The 18,921-nt window shown below is 40.8% G+C and overlaps 1 protein-coding gene across 1 annotated transcript in view; it reads left to right on the top strand.

Annotated features, from left to right (window-relative positions):
• The window catches only part of Rorb (RAR-related orphan receptor B), a 78,236-nt gene extending 63,228 nt beyond the window's left edge, over positions 1-15,008 (top strand). Inside the window, exon 10 of the mRNA XM_013018432.1 lies at positions 14,001-15,008. Within this exon, the coding sequence (XP_012873886.1) occupies positions 14,001-14,156 (156 nt within the window). The 3' untranslated portion in view covers positions 14,157-15,008. The remainder of the gene's footprint in view (positions 1-14,000) is intronic.
• Positions 15,009-18,921: the final 3,913 nt, after the last annotated feature.

The raw sequence follows: 18,921 nt of genomic DNA, 5'->3' as shown, positions 1-18,921 counted from the left end.
TAGGGAACCAGATCTGAACCCAGGGCACAACAGAGGAATCCAAAGAACCACAAGTGTTTCATGGCCTCCCTAAAGCCTGAAGCAGGGAAAGAAGTCTTCAGAATGCATATGTGAGAAATCAGAGATTTGTGCCAATGCTGCAGCCAGGTATGGACAAACGTGAAGAGCCATCTGATTTTTATTCACAATTCAGAGGACGGATTCAATGCTAAGACTTGTGAGCAAAGCGGCAGTGAGTGTGTGAAGTAGTGACTTTCTTGTCACAGGCCGCATGCTAATAGATTCTGCCCGTCACTTCTCACGTATGTATAGAAACAATCCTACAGAGGCAGGATTGCACTGATGACTCACACATCTCCCTTCAGTTCTAATCTGCTCGTGATAGACTTGAGATGCTTTCAGCATGGTAAAGTATCCTAGAGCTTAATTCAAAGTGATACTCTCTCAAAAGAGGACAGGCTGGAGGTTGGTGTCTCACCCCTGTAATCTTAGCTACCCAGGAGGCTGAAATCTGAGGTTTCCAGTTCAAAACTAGCCTGGGCAGGAAAGTCCATGAGACCCTTATCTCCAGTTAATCATCAAAAGCAAGAAGTGGAGCCCTAATGGTAGCATGTGAACTTTAGGTGAAAAAACTAAGGGACTGTACCTGAGTTTGAACTCAAGTACTGGCACACACACACACACACACACACACACACACACAATACTGAGAAAAGTTATAATCAGAAAAGGAAGAAGTAATTGTCAATGGTTACTATTCAGCATTGTTTTAACTCTGAAAGGTTTTGATTTCGTAAGAACCAGAATGTTTTGAGGAACAACGTTGTTTTACGTTTTAAACTGTCTCTGATTTCTTAAGAACTGGATGTTTTTGAGGACCAGAGACTAAGAAATGAGTTTGTTCTTGGTTAAAGATAATAAGAATTCTACTTTATGTATTTTTATCATTAAGCTCTCCCACTCTTCCCTGGAGGTTCTTTATTTTAAAAGAGAGGGAGGGGAAAGACTTCATTTGAAGACATCATCAGATTTTACATTGCACATGTCCTGGACTGATATTTATTTTAAAAAACAACTCTCCAGGAGTTAAAAGTGCTGCTTCATTATGGCAATGTTTTGTTAAAATTAATGCAGCATTAGGAAGGACATTGCCACACTCACCATTCAGAAATCATTCTCAAAAAAGCCTGAAGTGGAGCTGTGGCTCAAGTAGTAGAGCACTTGCTTGGAGCAAAAAAAAAAAAAAAGAAGAAGAAGAAGAAGCTCAGGAACAGTGTCCAGGCCCAGAGTTCAAGTCTTAGGACTGGCAAAAAATAGAAAGAAAAAAAAAGCCAGGCACTGGTGGCTCACACCTGTAATCCTATCCAATTAACCACCAGAAAACCTGATGTGGTGCTGTGACTCAAATGGTAGAGCACTTGCCTTGAGCTGAAGAGCTCAAGCCCCATGACAGACAAAAATTAAACAACAACAACAAAAACACCTAACATAATCGTTGTATAAGGAGAAAAGCTTGATTTGGGCTTTAGGTCTCAACATTTTCAGTGCATACTCAGTTAGTTCCACTGCTTTTGGTGTTTTGTTTGTTTGCTTGTTTTTGCCTGCCGGTGCTGGGTCTTGAACTCAGGGCCTAGATTCTACAACTGGCACTTTACCACTTGAATCACACCTCCACTTCCAGCTTCTTAGTGGTGAATCAGAGATCAGGGTCTCATAGAGTTTCCGGTCTAGATTGGCTTTGAACTATGATCCTCAGATCTCAGTCTCCTGCATAGCTAAGTTACAGGTGTGAGCCACTGATGCCTGGCCTTGCTCCATGGTTGTGGGGTCTGTGGTGAAGCACAGCATCATGGTCAAGAGCGTATGATGGAACAAGGCTGCTGATCTCATGGCTGCCAGGAAGGAGAGAGAGAAAGAGAGAGAGAGAGAGAGAGAGAGAGAGAGAGAGAGGAGAAAAGAGCAAGAGTACAAATAGCCTCTTCAAAGGGCACAATCCCAATAACCCAACTTTCTTCCACTGGGCCATATTCCATAAAGGCTCTACCACCTCCTAACAGCACCTCAAGCTTCTGACCAAAGTTTAGCACACATATCCCCAGGGAACACTTAAAATGCAATTGATCAAAGATAAGCTCTCATCAAACTCTCAAAATCAGTAGTTTTATTTATGTGTGAAAGAAATTCTTCAGCCTTCCACAGATTCTCTCCTCTATTTAGAAATGCTTCTAGAACTTCATAGTCATGAAGTTTTTCTCCCTGATTGGATTTGACTGGTGATCTTTATCTGAGTAGCTACAATGACAGACTTGAAGGAAGTATCCTGGAGACTACGCTCCCAGGAACAAATTCAGAGACAATGTGAGCCTTGTGCTTGCTTCATCCTTCTGTCTATTTTACCTGTTCATGGTCAAATTGACCACTGGCAAAAGGATACTTCCCATACACACAGTTCTTGACATTAAAACTTATACCAAGCACAGGTATATCAATATGTCCTCATAACTACTCAAGAGACTGAGAATGAAGGATCGTAGGTAGAAGCCAACCAGGGAAAAAAGGTCTGTGGGACTCTTATCTCCAGTTAATCAGTAAAAAATAAAAAAAAGCAATAAGTGGAGGAGTAGCTCAAGTGGTAGAATGATGGCCTTGAGTGAAACACAAGGTCCTGAGTTTAAAACCCCAGGAACAGCACAAGAAGAAAGAAAGAAAGAAAGAAAGAAAGAAAGAAAGAAAGAAAGAAAAAGGAGGGAAGGAGGAAGGGAGGGGAGGGAGAGAAAGAAAGAGCAAGAGAAAGAAATGAAAGGAAGAAAGAGGTAGGAAGGAAGGAGGGAGGGAGGGAAGGAGGAAGGGAAGGAGGGAGGGAGGGGGAGGGAAAAGGAGGGAGAGGGAGGGGGAGGGAGAGAAAGAAAGAGAAAGAAATGAAAGGAAGAAAGAGGAAGGAAGGAAGGGAGGGAGGGAGAGAAGGAGGGAGGGAGGGAGGGAGGGAAAGAAAGAGAGAAAGAGAGATAAATCAAAGTTCATGTAGCAATACTTTATATTGTTACCTAAACTTTAACCTAGGAGGTTCTGAAGTGCAGTTATCCTATATCCATTACCTAGAAAGTTTCAGTTCCTCTTTATTAATCAGCTGATGTGTTTTGTTGTTTTGAGGGTACTGGGGACTAGGGAAAATCTATGGAAGCATCTAGCTTCCTGGTCTGCCTAATGATGATGCAAATGTTCAGAGTCACTTACGAGTTCAGAGCCCTGAACACAGGATTTAAACTGTGTCTTCATTTCCTCATTTGCACAGTATGACTTAAGCAAATGTGGTTACCTGGAGGACTAAATGTGATTTTAAAATGTATGAAAACTTCCCACTGGATAGGAGGAAGTAAATAAGTATCATTGCCTCATTAGAGAAATCGTTAGCGTTGACAGAAGTTTCTTTCTGTTAGGAAGGTGATCAATGGGGGCCAGCTCTGAAGGGTTTTCCAGGGAAGGGAGTTGGAAGGTTGAGGAGCTGAAGAATATGGAGATGGTTGGAGGCAGGAAGGAGACTCTACGGTAGATTCAGACTATAAATAATCATTTGGCTGGATTTGGGCTTGGAGGAGACAGGAAATGAGTTAACATTGGTCATTTTCCCTAAAGCTCTGGGAAAAAAATATATATATATATACGTCTATATTTTTAAGCCCCCTATGACTGGAGAGAGGCAGTCTGTCTGTTCTCTGGGCTTCATTTTTTTTTGTCTAGAAAGTGAGTGGGTTGGGCTGCCTGGTCTTTAAGGTCCCTTTTGTAGAACATTCTTTGATGTCAAAAACAACAACAACAAAAAAAAAGATTGCTTCTGACATCTTCTTTTGCCCTCCAATATTCAGTCCTGGGTGATTATTTTGAGGTCTCTTCTTTAGATGGTTTCCCATCATGATAAATGAAGAGAAAGTTTCACCTCCCCACACCTTACAGATTTAAATTAGAGGTAGTGCCCTGGGTCCCAGAGTCATGTAGTTGAAGGTACTCTCCATCCTCAAAGCTGCAAACGTGCGGTGTGGATTAAGCCTGGGAGAGCAGACCAGAGGTGCGCATGCCTGTGCTTCAGCACCTCATGCACCGAGAGCTGCCATAACTCCTTTTCATGGTGCTCTTTCTTCCCACAATGCTATTGGGGTAAAGCAAAGGGTGGGAGATGAGCAGGGAAGATGTAAACTATAAAGGCCGTGCAATGGTGTTTCACACTTGTAACCCTAGCTACTCAGGAGGTCTGAAGAATCAAGCTTCAAAGACAGCCTGGTCAGGAAAGTCTATGACATGCTTATCTCCAATTAATCATCAAAAAGCCAAAAGTAGAGCTGTGGCTCAAATGGTAGAGCTCCAGCCTTGAGCAGAAATAAAAAAAAAAAGCTAAGGGATAGCATGTAGGCCCTGAGTTCAAGTCCCAGTAAACACACACACACACAAACACACACACACACACACAGAACAGAAACTATGCCCTTCTGGTCGACCTGACTAATGGACCAGAAGAGGAAGTGATCAGCCCAGCCAGGACCCGGATGTAACCACGTACTCACAGCCAAGGCAAAGCTTGGATCTGTCTCTTGCTCTAAGGAGCATGTCACCAGCTCTTTTTCTGAGATAGTTTCTAAGTCAGCCTCCTACCTGGGGGAAAGTTTGATGTGGGATCCACCCCAGCCTCTCCTTTGGTGCCTCTTGGGGAATTAGAGTCATAAAATACATACTTATATTTACTTAGTCTACTTTTTCCAGCACTCCTGTCAATGGCTAGAACTTCTTGCCTAACGTTGTACTGAGAAGATTCATAAAAGCAAATTCTGGAACTAAAAGTATGACACAAGTAGTATAGCACCAGCAGGGAGCAAACAAGCTGAGGAAGCACAAGAGGCCCTGTGTTTGTGCGCATACACACACACACACACACACATACTCACACACATACACACACTCACACTCTCACACACACACTCACACACATACTTCACACACACACACTCACACACACTCACACACACATACTCTCACACACACTCACACACACTCTCACACACACATACTTCACACACATTTACACATACACTCTCACACACACACACACACACACACACACTACTTTCCTATGAGGCCTTTGAAAGAGGAGGAAAGATGTTTTAGCCTTCATTTCCTGACCCAGTTTTCTGAAGCCAGCACTATCTTTATCTTCTACTGAGTAAACTCTCCTTCCTTGGTCTCTGGGCCTACGTCTACAAATTTAAAAGACTTAGTATGAAAAACAAAGGAACATGAAATGTCCCGTTCACATTTTTATGATTATGTGTTGAGATGACAACATTTTCACCTGTTTTTTTTTCCTAACTCTCTCATGTGGCTATTAGATTAATTTTGAGTTATATCCGTGGCCCATATTATATTATTGTTGGATATTTCCAATCTAGACTCTGAAGTTCAGACAAGAAGGAGGTTCATCTCTCCTTTCCATTATTCTGACGCAGCAAAAGCCTCTTTCCTACCTAGAGAGCTGAGCATTAGCTCCCCTTCCAGGTGAGACATGCTAGACTATGCAGTTTTAACTCTGCACTGTCTTAATAAAAGTCATAAACACAGCTTTTATACTGCAAAAAAAAATCCATGTGGAAATAAGGATGAGATAGTACATATTTTACCAATTTTATTTGTTCAACAGTTATTTATTATAGGCCAAATATGAAAGATATATAAACATATGTGAGATAAAAGATCACATGACATGGAAGATAAAAAGCAATACCTCCATGACCTAAGGTATTCCCAGAATCACATGACTGCTCCAGATATGGTGATACATGCCTGTAATCACAGCATGCAGAAAGCTTAGGCAGAAAGATCCTGAGTTCAAGGCCCGTCTAGACTATGCTGTCAGAGCCTTTCTCAAAAGAAAAAAATCAAGAGAATCTCATGACTGATTAAAAAAAAAAAACAGTGGTGATAGCTTACAGTGACTGAGCGGTTACTATGTGCCAAGTGCTATGCTGATAGAGTCTAAATAGATTGACGTGTATTTTCAATATTACTCTCTCAATATCTCACTTTATTAATGAGAAGTTTGAAAGATCAACTTGCCCAGAGTTAACCAGCTGGAAACAAAAAGAAGAGCTAGAATTTGAACCTAAGCCAATCCTAGTACCTAAATGATTAATTCATAGGCTACTCTCAAAATATGTTGGGAGGGTCAGAAGGAGGCTTCTTCTGTTCAGGCATCTAGAAGGGAAAATTCCCACCTTCCCAGAGAGAATTCTAGTAGGTTGAGCTAGAAAAGCTACTTGCCAAAAGTCTCACTAACTTTTTAGCCTCCAAATCTGTTTCTAACAAAAAAGGTTAACAAAGCCATATTGGAGAAGAGAAGCCCATCCTCCTACTATAACAATAGTAGGCTACTAAATGCTTAAATCAACCCTATTTTATGTGTTGGCATTTGAATTTTTTCTTGAAAGAAACCATACCTTCGTGTGCTATTATGATACCTGTGAAGAAGAAACAATTACTTGACTCAGAATGTAAGATCTAACACTGATTGGTCAAGAAAACAGTCAACGATCTTTCACCTTGATTTTCCTAACTTTCTCCATGAGATCAAAATGGACCCTGCTGTGGGTAATAATGAAATGATTAGGCTTAAAGCAAGATGATGTTGGAATTGCTGGTAGGTGGGATGATTGGGCTCCATTTCATCAGGAAGTTAGTATAGTCAGCAGTCTAATCCAAAGTTGAGCAGTTCCTCCGCAGACTTGTGATCTCAGCCTCCCCATGACCATTTGTATTTAAGTAGGAAGTTGTTTTCTACCTTAAGAAGCCTATAATTTCACCAGGTACCAGTGGCTCATACCTGGAATCCTAGCTACTCCAGAGCCTGAGAACTGAAGATAGCAGTTCAAAGCCAGCCCAGGCAGGAAAGTCCATAAAAGTCTTATCTCCAATTAACCAGAAAAAAAAAATCCAGAACTCAAGTGGTAGAGCGCTAGACTTGAGCAAAACTAAAAAGTTCAGAGACAGCACCCAGGCTCTGAGTTCAAGCCCCACCATGGGCACACACACACACACAAAAAAAAAAACTATACTTTTCTGAAAATACAGCACATATATTAAAAAACTTCTCAAACTTGAATTATCTCGGTTACCATACTCGTGACATTACATCTGGGGTACCCCAGAAGCCCCCTCAGGATTCTACTCCACAGCAAAGAACACATTAAAATAATGCAAGAATAGACAACCCAACAGAATGCCTCTCCTCCAAATTTTAAATTTCAAATCAATGCTCAAGGAACATAAGTGTCTCTTGGGGTAGTTCTCCATGTCAGTGTACATTTTGTTACAACTACAGAATGTGCCAGAAGCAAAGGGAAATAGTGAAGAGCACGTGGCAGTTACCTTGAGCACTCCAGATGGTTTCAGTCTATTTCAGCTATTTATAGCTTCCTAGTGAGCACTGTAAATTCAACACCCCCAAATCCCAAGGGTTCTCCATCAGATTAAAGGTCTGTAAAATGAGAAGAGAGGTTTTGGTATTGCTCCTCACTCATCAAGTTGGAAGTTGATACATTCATGGCGATGCTACAGTTACAAGTAATGGGAACCAATTCCCACTAGCTTAAGCAAAAGAAAACAACTCTGTGTGTGTGTGTGTGTGTGTGTGTGTGTGTGTGTGTGTGTGTACCAAAATAAATAAGAAATGTATCATGGAATCTAAAGTGAAAAGTTGAGCCACTATTCCAGAAGGTCCTGGGACAAAGAATTCAGATGCCTTCGGGATGGTCTTATATGTGTCTCTGTTTTGAACTGGCTACTTCAATATTCTCTCTCTTTGCTGAATACCATGTTCCCCATGGTGAAATACATCCAGCCCTTAGCTCTTAGGTCACTGGAAGCCCCAGCAACATTTAGAAAGTCCCTGGACAGCTCAGTCTGATTGCAAATTCCAGACCTACTGGAGATAAATGTCCAATTCTACCTTAGCCATGGTTGTCCGTGCTAGAAAGACTGCGAGACACAGCGTGGATGCCAGAAGGGCTTGGAGCTGACCTCGAACCCAGAAAGATATCTGAAGTTCAACATTATCATTCTAATCCAAACACAAACAAGCAGAGCAAGTGAGTGGACTGGTGACACCGACGAGTCAGCCTGCCTTTAGTCACCTTGTTCTCAGATCTCCTGAGGTTTTCTCCTCTTGGATCAAACCATCCACTGGCTTCCCGTGTCCTGTTGGCGGAAGGCATCCCGATGGTCAGAAAGCTCACATGAACGAGATTAGCCACGTTTTGGTCTCATTTTTCCAACCTCAAATGTACCAGTCATAGAATTGTGAATTTCCTCATAAAATTGCCCTCTGGCGAGGAGCATGGGATCATTATGTCTCCTCGAACAGCTGTGAGTTCTCGCAGACCCCTGTAGGTACAAGCTAACGCTTCCTTCTTAGAAGAAACGTTTGTCATAAGACAGAGCTGGGTGTGGTCATTCCTTTTTATAGACCCTCCGTCTACTTCTGCAATGGGGATTATTTAATCACGAAGGAATTTCTTGATGATGTGAAATTGACTCCCCCGCCCCAGCCCCAAGTGCATCACCTCCCCAGCTGTTTACAAAGCTGTTGCACCATTAACTGCTGCTGAAGCTGCTCTGAGCTCCCTTTGAAACGGAGGGTCCCCCAGCTGCAGTACATAATAGTAATGAGCAGTAAGTGACTGTCTGCTGCTGCTGCTGCTGCTGGGTTCTGGGCCTCCATACGCAGGGCCTCCTGTCCCATTGTCCCTGCCGAGTGACAGATGCCCCGGTCAGCACTTTGATTTCCACAGCTGACCGGAGCTCCCATCCAGCTCTAGCTGTGAGCATAGTGTTCGAAGAAGCTCCTTTTCTTTGCTTGCAGTGATCTTTGCTGACACAATCTGGGTATCTTCAACCATTAGACCCATTCTACAGATGAGCAACAAGGACTCCATCTAAAGCCCCGAAATGACACTAGCTTTTAGCAGAAAGAACCGGAGCTCACATTTACTTTCCAAAACTAGACCCACCATTTCCTATTTCTGGTCAAATGAATAACTACAGGGGGATTTCACAATGCGTAATTCCCCTCCCCCCATTCCATCCCTGCAGAAAAATGAGTATAAAAGTGCTTGAAAGAAATTTAGTCGATAAAATAAGCAATTTGCTTTATTGCTATAAGGAAATCTCTGTCATGCTACTGCAAACACCTCAAACAAGATGCTCAACTTCCCTCTGACATAGGGACTGTGGAAATTGCCATCTGACCAACCTGGAAGCTGAGGGGTTAAGTGACTTGGCCACAATCATATCACGGTTAACCCCAGAGTAAGGGTCCAAACCCAGGCAGCCCAACTCCAAAGTCTGTGTTCTTCATCGTCTTCTTCTGTGCAGCGTTAGTGTGTCACAGGGTCTCAGGCTTTTATTATTTGCCCCTCACCGCATAACAGTACTAGGCAAGGGCACTTCCCTCTCTAGATGGAAAAATGTCCTCATCTGCCCTCTGAAAAGGAGCTACCTGATCACTCTAACTGGACGGATTGAGATACAGTATAGAATTTATCTTTTGATTGTGGTAGTCTGTTTGAAATTTGAAGCTCTTGCAGCAAGCAGCGTTCCTCAGAGTCGATTCCTTGCAATGTTCCAGGAATCACAGGGGATGTTTGTTTCAAAAAGGGATCTGAATTCCACCAAAACTTTCCAAAGCTGAGCCCTAACAGTAGACCCCAGGACAGGCAGACACTGGTGGTTCACATCTGTAATCCTACCCATGAGCTGAGATCTGCAGACTGCAGTGCAAAGCCAGCCTGGACAGTAGTTTCCATTTCCAATTAACCAGCTAAAGGCCAGAAGCAGAGCACCAGCATGAAGCGAAAATACTAAGTAAGAGCAACAGGCCCTGAGTTCATTCCCCAGCACTGGTGCGCACGCGTGCACACGCGCGTGCGCACACACACACACACATTATCTGCACTTTGAAGATGCACCTTAATAATTTCTGTATACACTAACAATTGAGTTATCATGGAGTTGTATGTAGAGGTGTCAGGCGCTTGGCATATCATCAGTTCAACAACAGATGATTCTAGAAAGCTGTCACAGCCTCTCTGCATTCAATAGCTATTTCGGGGGGGATTGTAATGTGCAAGAAGTATCCTTAAATTGCAGTTTACTTCCGTGTGAGCCAGCTGATTAAGAGAGCTTGAACAACTTCCTCAGGGATTCGAGTTAAGTGGACACTCATCTACGAACATTCTCCTATAAAAGTATAGAAAAAAAAAAAACACCGTTTTCCTCACAACTCACAGCACATTTTCCCAGGGGGGTTCAGATCCCCTTCGTTTTCATCTACAACCCGATCAAAGACGACAATGAGGACCAAGAGCGTTTCCATAATTGGGCCAAGCTCATCTCCCATCCTTGTCCCCAAGCGTGTTCAGCCCTGCCCTGTCACCTCAGTCATTCCAGGGCCCCAAACACCACAGCATCCTGAGGTCCGGCTCGCATCCTTCCTTCTCAGTGCAGGTGTGGCTCAGCAAGCCCCACGGCCTGTCAAGAGGACTCAGGGCCTCTTCTTTCCTACTGCTTCTCGTTTGCTATTCTTCTATGGCTCTCCCCACCGCTTTGTATCTGCTTTTCACAGCGTGCTGACATTCTGTCCAGCTGTCTCGACAGGTAGACTGAAGAGGAGAACCATAACCTGTTTGTGCACACTGCTTTCTTGCTGAAAGCCTACACAAACGATTTACCAAAGCAAAGACATGATTTACCATTGTAACATAGCATGAATGAAAAAATTAATTTATAATTCATAACACTGGAAAGTCTTGATTCTTAGGGTAAAACTTAGTGTCACCCTCTAGACAAAGATTTTTATATAAATATATATATACAATGTATATACAATATGCATATATATTATATATACTATATATACTACATATACAAATAATATATATAATATATACTAGATATATGATGTACATATATGTATATATGTATATATATTATATATATAGTATATATTATATATACTATATATACTACATATACAAATAATATATATACTAGATATATGATGTACATATATGTATATATGTATATATATTATATATACATATATGCAATATATATTGCATATATGTATATATAATATACATGTATTATTGTATGTACATTGTATATCTAGTGCTGGTTCTGGGGCTTGAACTCTGGGCCTAGGCTCTTTCCCCGAGCAACTTTTGCTCAAGGCTAACACTCTACCAGCTAAGCCACAGTGCCACTTCCAGCTTTTTGTGAGTAGTTCATTGGAGATAAAAGTCTCACAGACTTTCTGACTGGGCTGGCTTTGAACTGTGGTGCTCAGATCTCAGCCTCCTGAGTAGCTAGGATTATAGGTGTGAGCCAGGGTGTCTGACATTTTTACTATTGTTATCACCCTTAAGTAGTTGTACAAAGGAGTTGCCATTCAACAAAGCAATTTATGAATACAATGCATGCATCTTGATCAATGGCATGCCTTTCCTCCTTCCTCCCATTCCTCCCCACCCCACCCCTTCCCTCAATTGTCTTCATTGTGTGGGGTATGTGTTGAATTTCATGACTACAGTCTCCCTCTCTTTCTCTTTTCATTCTTCTACCTCCCTACCCTTGCCATTTTTTTTCCTGTTATAAAGTGGTTTTATTAACTTGATTTGGATATACTCTAGGTCAAATAATATCTTCTGAAGATAACAATTATGGACTCTAAAACTCAACCTAAAATTTTAGTAACTTCAAAACTGTTAACTCATATCCCCAGCAACAGCATGGTAAAAATACCTCAACTATCTAGAAATATAGCAATGTAGGACTAGTTGGAAACTCAGAAATCATGTAGCCTAAGGTCCTGCTTACATGAGAAAACTGGACTAAAAAAGATTAAACATTTTGTTCATGACCACATACTTAATTGTAAGAAAGCTAAGCACCAAACCAGCAAAATTCCATCATTGGTATTTCCACCAGCTCTCTTATCAATTAAAAGTCTAAGCTCTTGTCTAATGTTCCACACCATTGTGACTTGAAATGACAAGCTACTACAGGAAGTTATTGGGGCAGCTCTAGCCAATCCCTGAGCTCACTGGTGCTCTGGAGAGATGATAGTAAGTCAGAGGCTGTCAGCAGAGGTGTGTCTACACTGAGATCCAGGTGCTAACAGATTCTCTCCAGTCCCACATGCTGAATCTCTCTGCACTGAGGGCTTTGGTACCATCTTTGGATAACAGTGAATACAGCTAGGCTGGAAAGCCTGACTCTCAAATACCACTAAACACTCTAGACCCCTTTCGTGTTACTTTTAAATTGCCCATAGTATGATTATACAATCATTAGCCAGGAGGAGGAAAATTAATGAAGTAATAGAAATTTCTGAGTTTGCAGACCCATCAAGGAACAAATAATCTATTTCCTCTTTGACTTCAAAGACTGAAACTAATTCTTCTTATTGAATGGATTGGGGGAGACAGTGAGCTTAATTGATGTCCAGACAGGTTTATTTAATTGTGTTTTATTATCATGACTCCCCCGTGTATCTTCCGCCAGCTCCATGAACTATCACACTTAGGAGAATATCATTCTATAGAAGAGTATGTCTCATTTCTCAAAGAAATAGCATCAGATGGACATTTGTTTAAGCTAATTTGACACTGAAGAATGGGCTTTAAGTGGTCCTAAGTTGTTTGTATGTTAAAAACTAGAAATATGTCCTCTCTTAATACCTAGAGAACATTTAGTGTGGGCTTTTAAAATTATTATAAAACATTGATTCTAGGCATTTTTACTCAACAGGTTATTTCCTAGATAAAACAAACCTACCAAAACCATATATCAAAGTGATTATAAATGGATATTCTTCCATTCATTTCCCTAAGGTGTCTCTCTCTTTCTCTTGGACTTGTTCTCCTAACAGTATCACTTTCCAAACTCAGAAGTCTGGCATCTGTGACATACAAATCTTCAGGAAATTATAGATGATAATTGTATAGTAGAGAGGGTGGTCATGGCTTATACCTGCAATCCTGGCAAGCTGAGATATGAGGACCATGATTCAAAGCCAGCCTAAGCAGACAAACCTGATCAGCTAAGTAAAAGCTAGAAGTGAAGGTATCCATGGCTTAAGTGGTAGAGTTCTAGCTTTGAGGGAATTAGCCAAGAAAGAGCAAGAGGCTTTGAGTCCACACACACACACACACACACACACACATACACAAATAATAAACTGGGCCCCACTGACTTACACCTGTAATCCTAGCTGCTCAGGAGGCTGAGATCTGAGGATCACAGTTTGTAGCCAGCCTGGGCAGGAAAGTCCATGAGATTCTTACCTCTCATTAACCACCAAAAAGCTGGAAGTGATAGAGTGCTAGCCTTGAGCAAAAAAAAAAAAAAAAAAAAAGTTCAGGGACAATGCCCAGGCCCTGAGTTCAAGCCCAAGGACCAGCACGAATAATTATAATTATAATAATAACAAGCTTCACGCCTATGTTGTGTTAAGTGTTCTTAACACTTTTATACAAATTACTTTAGTCAGGCCCACCATAAACCAATGAAATAGATATTAGGAAGCCCATTTTACAAATGAAAGAGTATCTCTGAGCCACACCACCTGAGCTATTCTGAAAGCAGGATTCTTACTCCAGCACCTGCTTAAAACGCATCCCCTACCACTATTACACTAAATGCTCCCCATATATTCTTTATTTCAGAACAAGGAATGAGGATGCTTGGTCTTGCTTGCTTGTTTCTTCTTTTTTTTTTTTTTCTTTAAGAGATGGGTGTGGTTTTGTTTGCTCTTGTTTTGTTCTAAAGAGCAGTTAAAAGTGAGCCTTCTTTCTTTCCCAAACGTCTTTCCCAAGCCCTTGCTGTTGCAAAGACACTGATTCTGAAGTCAGGCCCTAATGAGCTTTCCTCTTTGTTTCCCTCCCTGTCTCTCCCTTCTGCAGTTAATAGCCAAGATACCAACCATCACTGCGGTTTGCAACTTGCACGGTGAGAAGCTGCAGGTATTTAAGCAATCTCATCCAGACATAGTGAATACACTGTTTCCTCCCTTGTACAAGGAGCTCTTTAACCCTGACTGTGCCACCGTGTGCAAATGAAGGGCCCAAGACAGCTGGCTCCTGGTCGTGGAATGCATCACTTTTAAGACAAAAGCAATGTGTTCATGAAGACCTCAGAAAAAAAAAATGTCACTACTGCAACGTTAGGAATGTCCTGCACTTAATAGAATTATTTTTCACCGCTACAGTTTGAAGAATGTACATAGGCACCTGAATGGGGCTCTTTTTGTTGTTCGTTGGTTTGGGAAATGACCATAAATATACAATATAGGACACTGGGTGTTATCCTTTTTTTTTATTTTATTCAGGTATGTTTTGAAGACAACTGTTTATAGAATTTTATTGTAGATACATTCGAGAACAGAGCGGTACTTTACATGGTTACTTTTCCTGTTGATTGTTCCAATATAATTTAAGAAAATTCCACTTAATAGGCTTACCTATTTCTCTGTTTTTAGATAGCTGGTGCATGTGTAAATCTGTAGCTGTCTTGAAAAGTCCTGTGCATGTATGTAATGAGTATATAATATGGGTGAATATTATATATGACTATTACATATACATGCACATGCACTGTGGCTTAAAATGCCATTCCTACTAGCAGTGGAGGTTCAGTCGGGCTCCCTTATATTATTTGCCTTCTGTGTTCTATGTTACTTTTTTATGTTAGACAATCAGGGTTTTGTTTTTCCAGTCAGAGTTTTTCATCTATAGTCAATAGCAGGACAGCACCGATTCAGTTAAGCCTACAAAGGAATAAATATAATGCATGGTTTCTGTAAACAAACATACAAACTATTTCTATCAATGACATCAAAGCCTTGTGAAGATGGTAGTACATAGTGAGATGGTGAAGGAAGTATTTGGAGCCATTTTCCTGTTTTAAAAATTGGGCTGAGGCTAGAGGCGAGATTCAAGTGGTAGAGCACTTGCCTAGCAAGCTCAAAGCCCTAAGTTCAAATCAAAGAGGAAAGGGAGGAAGGGAGGACTGGATAGAAGAAGGAAGAAAGGAAGGAAGCAAGCAAGCAATAAAAAGGAAAGAAGAAAGGAAAAAGAAAGGAAGGAAGGAAGGAAAGAAGGAAGGAAAGGAAGGAAGGAAGGAAGGAAGAAAGAAAGAAAAAAGAAAGAAAGAAGGAAAGAAAGAAAGAAAGAAAGAAAAAAACTGAATTTCAATCATGTCTGTAAGGTCCAATACTTTTTTAATCAAACAAAAGATAATTTCCTGGTTTTTCACCAGAATACATCAAACACTTTTTTCTTTGTATTTGAAATTTCCAATTGTAGGAAAACAAAAATATATGACTTAGGTGCTTATTATATCTTTAACCAAAAAAATCTGTGGGATATGATCACCAGCAATGGTTTTTAAAAACTGAACTAAAAATATGGTCCATAGTTCCAATGCCATTTTGTGTAAACATTGTCTACTGATACTTTGGCAAAGAAGAGAGTATCATCAAACATACAAAGAAAATTAGTGGCTCTTGATATTCATCCTATTATATACTTTTTAGAGCAGCAATAAAGGGAGGTAGGACTTCCCGTGTCCTAGCTTAATGCCCTCAGTTTTCTTCAACTCTAAATTTCTACACTACTAGAAAAAGAAAAGTGGCAGGAACTTAACCAAATAAAAAAAGGATATATGGTTTGACTTTGGAACTAATATACCCCAATGCCAAAACTATTTATCATTTATCCAACCTGAACTTTTTTTTTTCAGTTGTCGGGCTTGAACTCTGGGCCTGAGTGCTCTCTCTGAGCTTTTCAGCTCAAGGCAAGTGCTCTACCACTTGAGTCACAGCACCACTTCCAGTTTTCTGGTGGTTAATTGGAGACAAGAGTCTCACTGACTTTCCTGCCCGGACTGGTTTGGAACCAGTCAGTTCTCAGCCTCCTGAGTAGCTAGGATTACAGGTATGAGCCACCGGCACATGGTTGAACTTTTAATTTTTTTAGCTGTGTCAAAATACATAGAACCCAAGGGTGACTTATACAAGTTTTTTCTTCTCTATGTGTTCTCACATGAAATTTGCATGGATGCCAAAACATTTGTTCTATCCTGGAGGCCCATGCTTTGGGGACTGACTCCTCCAAGAAAAGCTTGGAAAGAAAGTTGTGTATAAAACAATTAAAATTATCATCTCCTGTAAGTGTAGCCCAGCCCCAATTCACACACACACACACACACACACACACACACATACTTCATTGCAAACTTCCATCAATAGAAACTTTGAATATTTTTTTAAACTCTGATGCTCTCCTGAAGTTCATAGTTGAGAGCCATTTCCAAGAAGGCTCAGAATTTTTGATTGATGATCAAAACAGGGGTGTTAGTCTGTTCCTCTTAAGAAACTAAGAAACGGGGCCTTTTTCTCACCTCATGATTGATGAATTCCAAACCCAAGGGGGAAAACAAAAAGGCTTTAAAATAATGAATCTCTTGCTCAACTACTGTTATCTTCAATTAATTCAACTACATTGAACCAAATTACCTTTGGTTCTGAGAAGACAGCTGTAGGCTGCTTATTATGCTGCTACAGGGACTCAGTTCTTTTTGGTGTAAATGTCACTCCTGCTAGCTCTTTGTATAAAGAATTAATTCCAAGAGTCATATTTCCTTCTAATGGAAAGATTACTTCAGTGATTGCTAGGAAAACAGGGTAATGGAAGGTACTCAATTTAACCAAGCCAGTTCCAAATGCAATGTATGTTTTATGATTGGCTTGTGATGGGTGATGCTTACTATGTCCACTTGGTGTTTCCCTTTGAGCTTTGAACTCGCGTCCAACTTTGTTTTCCTGGTTTCTTTTGGCTTAGTATTTCCCACTGTCAGCCTTCAATTCCCATCCAGTTGCATAGGGATTCATTCGTTGCCTCCAATTTACCTTAGAGGATTTAAATCGGCTCAATTGATGAAGGAGTTGAGATTTTTTTTTCCTTTCTGGCCCCATGGGTGGTATAGGAGAAAGATTGTTCCCCCCCATTTGCCTCCAGAGGTACTGGTTTTGAATTTGTGTCATTTCCACTAGATACAAACATTTTACTGGGATGGCAGGAACTTTTTGAGGCTAAGAGACAGGAAGTAGATCTAGCAAGCCAAGCAGAACAAAACCATGGAAACCAGTACAGGCGAGGTCTACTTTAGTGGAGAGAAGAGATTTCCAGTTTGCGCTACAGTTGCCAAATCCTCCCTCCACAGAGAATCAAATCCTGGGTAGAATGGTAACAAAGCCTTAAGATCACTGCCCTCTGAACATCTCCTGTGGCATGCCCTGGCATATTGAAATCTGGGTAAGAACAGCTCACTCTACCACAGGCCTTCCCAGAACATCACCCAGTCCCCTTCCACCTCACCCTGCAAGCTAGCGAAAGATCACCACCCACCCAGAAACACAACACGGGAGCTGAAGAAGAACCCTGTAATCCGAACTTCTCACTTCATGCTTTGTAAATGACAATCACTGCTCGATGCAGATCTTGCACTGTCTCCACTCAGGGATATTTCATTAAGAAAAAAAAATGATACTTGAGAAGGAGGGGGAAAAAGAAAACAACAGGAAAATGACCACAAAATATACATGGTATAAAAACCTCTCTGACCCGGCTTTCAGACAAATGCGTAGCAACTTCATGTTGTAAAGAGAATTAAATTCTTAGTCAGACTTGCTCAATCAATAGTTGCACACAAGTGAGGACAATTTAGCGTTCATTTTTATTTTAAAAAAAATTATGCTGAGCACCAAATAAACAAGGTGCTCCACTTAGAGAAAGAGACTTCTCTTACAGCCAATCCAGGCTTCCTATCCAAATCCCTGATCAAGGAAAATACCACCTTCTAGTCAGTATGGGGAAAAATTAGGGAAGTGAAGCTATGTAAATTCTAATTCCTGTGTATCTTTGGACTATAAAAAGAAAGGCAATTTGGGGAGGGGGAAATTGGGGAAAGAAGAATAAGGATTCCCAACTCTGTTTTGACAACTGTAGATGGCCCTGTTGTCTATGACTTGGGTCCTTGTACTTCTTTTGCTGTAGCTTTTTATTCCCAAAGATTAAGGATAGACACGTACTTTACAAGCACATCCTTCCTGGATTTCCTCTGTCTTAACACTTTCTTCAGGCCTCTGAATTAAAAGAACCTATGAGTAAGTGAAAATAGAGAAGATAAATGGTCTCTTGGGTCGTAGTTTCGCATTATTCTGACAGAATCTGAGAGACCCTAAATTATATTGAACTCTAGATATTAACTAGCAGTAACCAGAAAGACACCAGTAACTATTCCATGCCCTGTTTAAAAGATACCTTTCCAGAAGCCAGGCTGACCTATAGAAAAGCACACAGATAGATAGCCACTTCATAATGACTCTGTCATGCTATGTGTACCAGGCTTCAGTGCAAATAAGTCTGTGTTCCAAGGACTGCCTACAACTTCCCAGTGTTTTTTTGTTTTTGTTTTTATAAAAACACCAGTAAGATGCAAATAATGTTAGTATCCATGTTCTTCATTTCTGTTTATTACAGAAGTATGTAAAAAAATCTAGTGTTATTGGAAGTTGGAAGAGATCATTTCTTCCTCTTTTTTTTTCCACTATAAACTTGTATGTCCTGTGAAGTTACTACCAAGGTCAGTAAATTCAGACAAGAACCTCTGTGCTGGGTAACAGATGCCTGGTTCCATAGTATCATAGTCACTGTAACGTGTGCATCTGGAATGCAACTTAGCACAAAGTCCCTTCATAAAGGAGTGGGAAGCCCACCATCTGCTTTAGATGAAGTGTTAGTAGATTCTAGATTGGCAAGTGCT

The sequence above is a fragment of the Dipodomys ordii genome, unplaced genomic scaffold, assembly GCF_000151885.1.
Source record: "Dipodomys ordii isolate 6190 unplaced genomic scaffold, Dord_2.0 Scaffold40, whole genome shotgun sequence".
NCBI classification, from domain to species: Eukaryota; Metazoa; Chordata; class Mammalia; order Rodentia; family Heteromyidae; genus Dipodomys; species Dipodomys ordii.
This window is presented reverse-complemented; position numbering and strand designations above follow the sequence as displayed.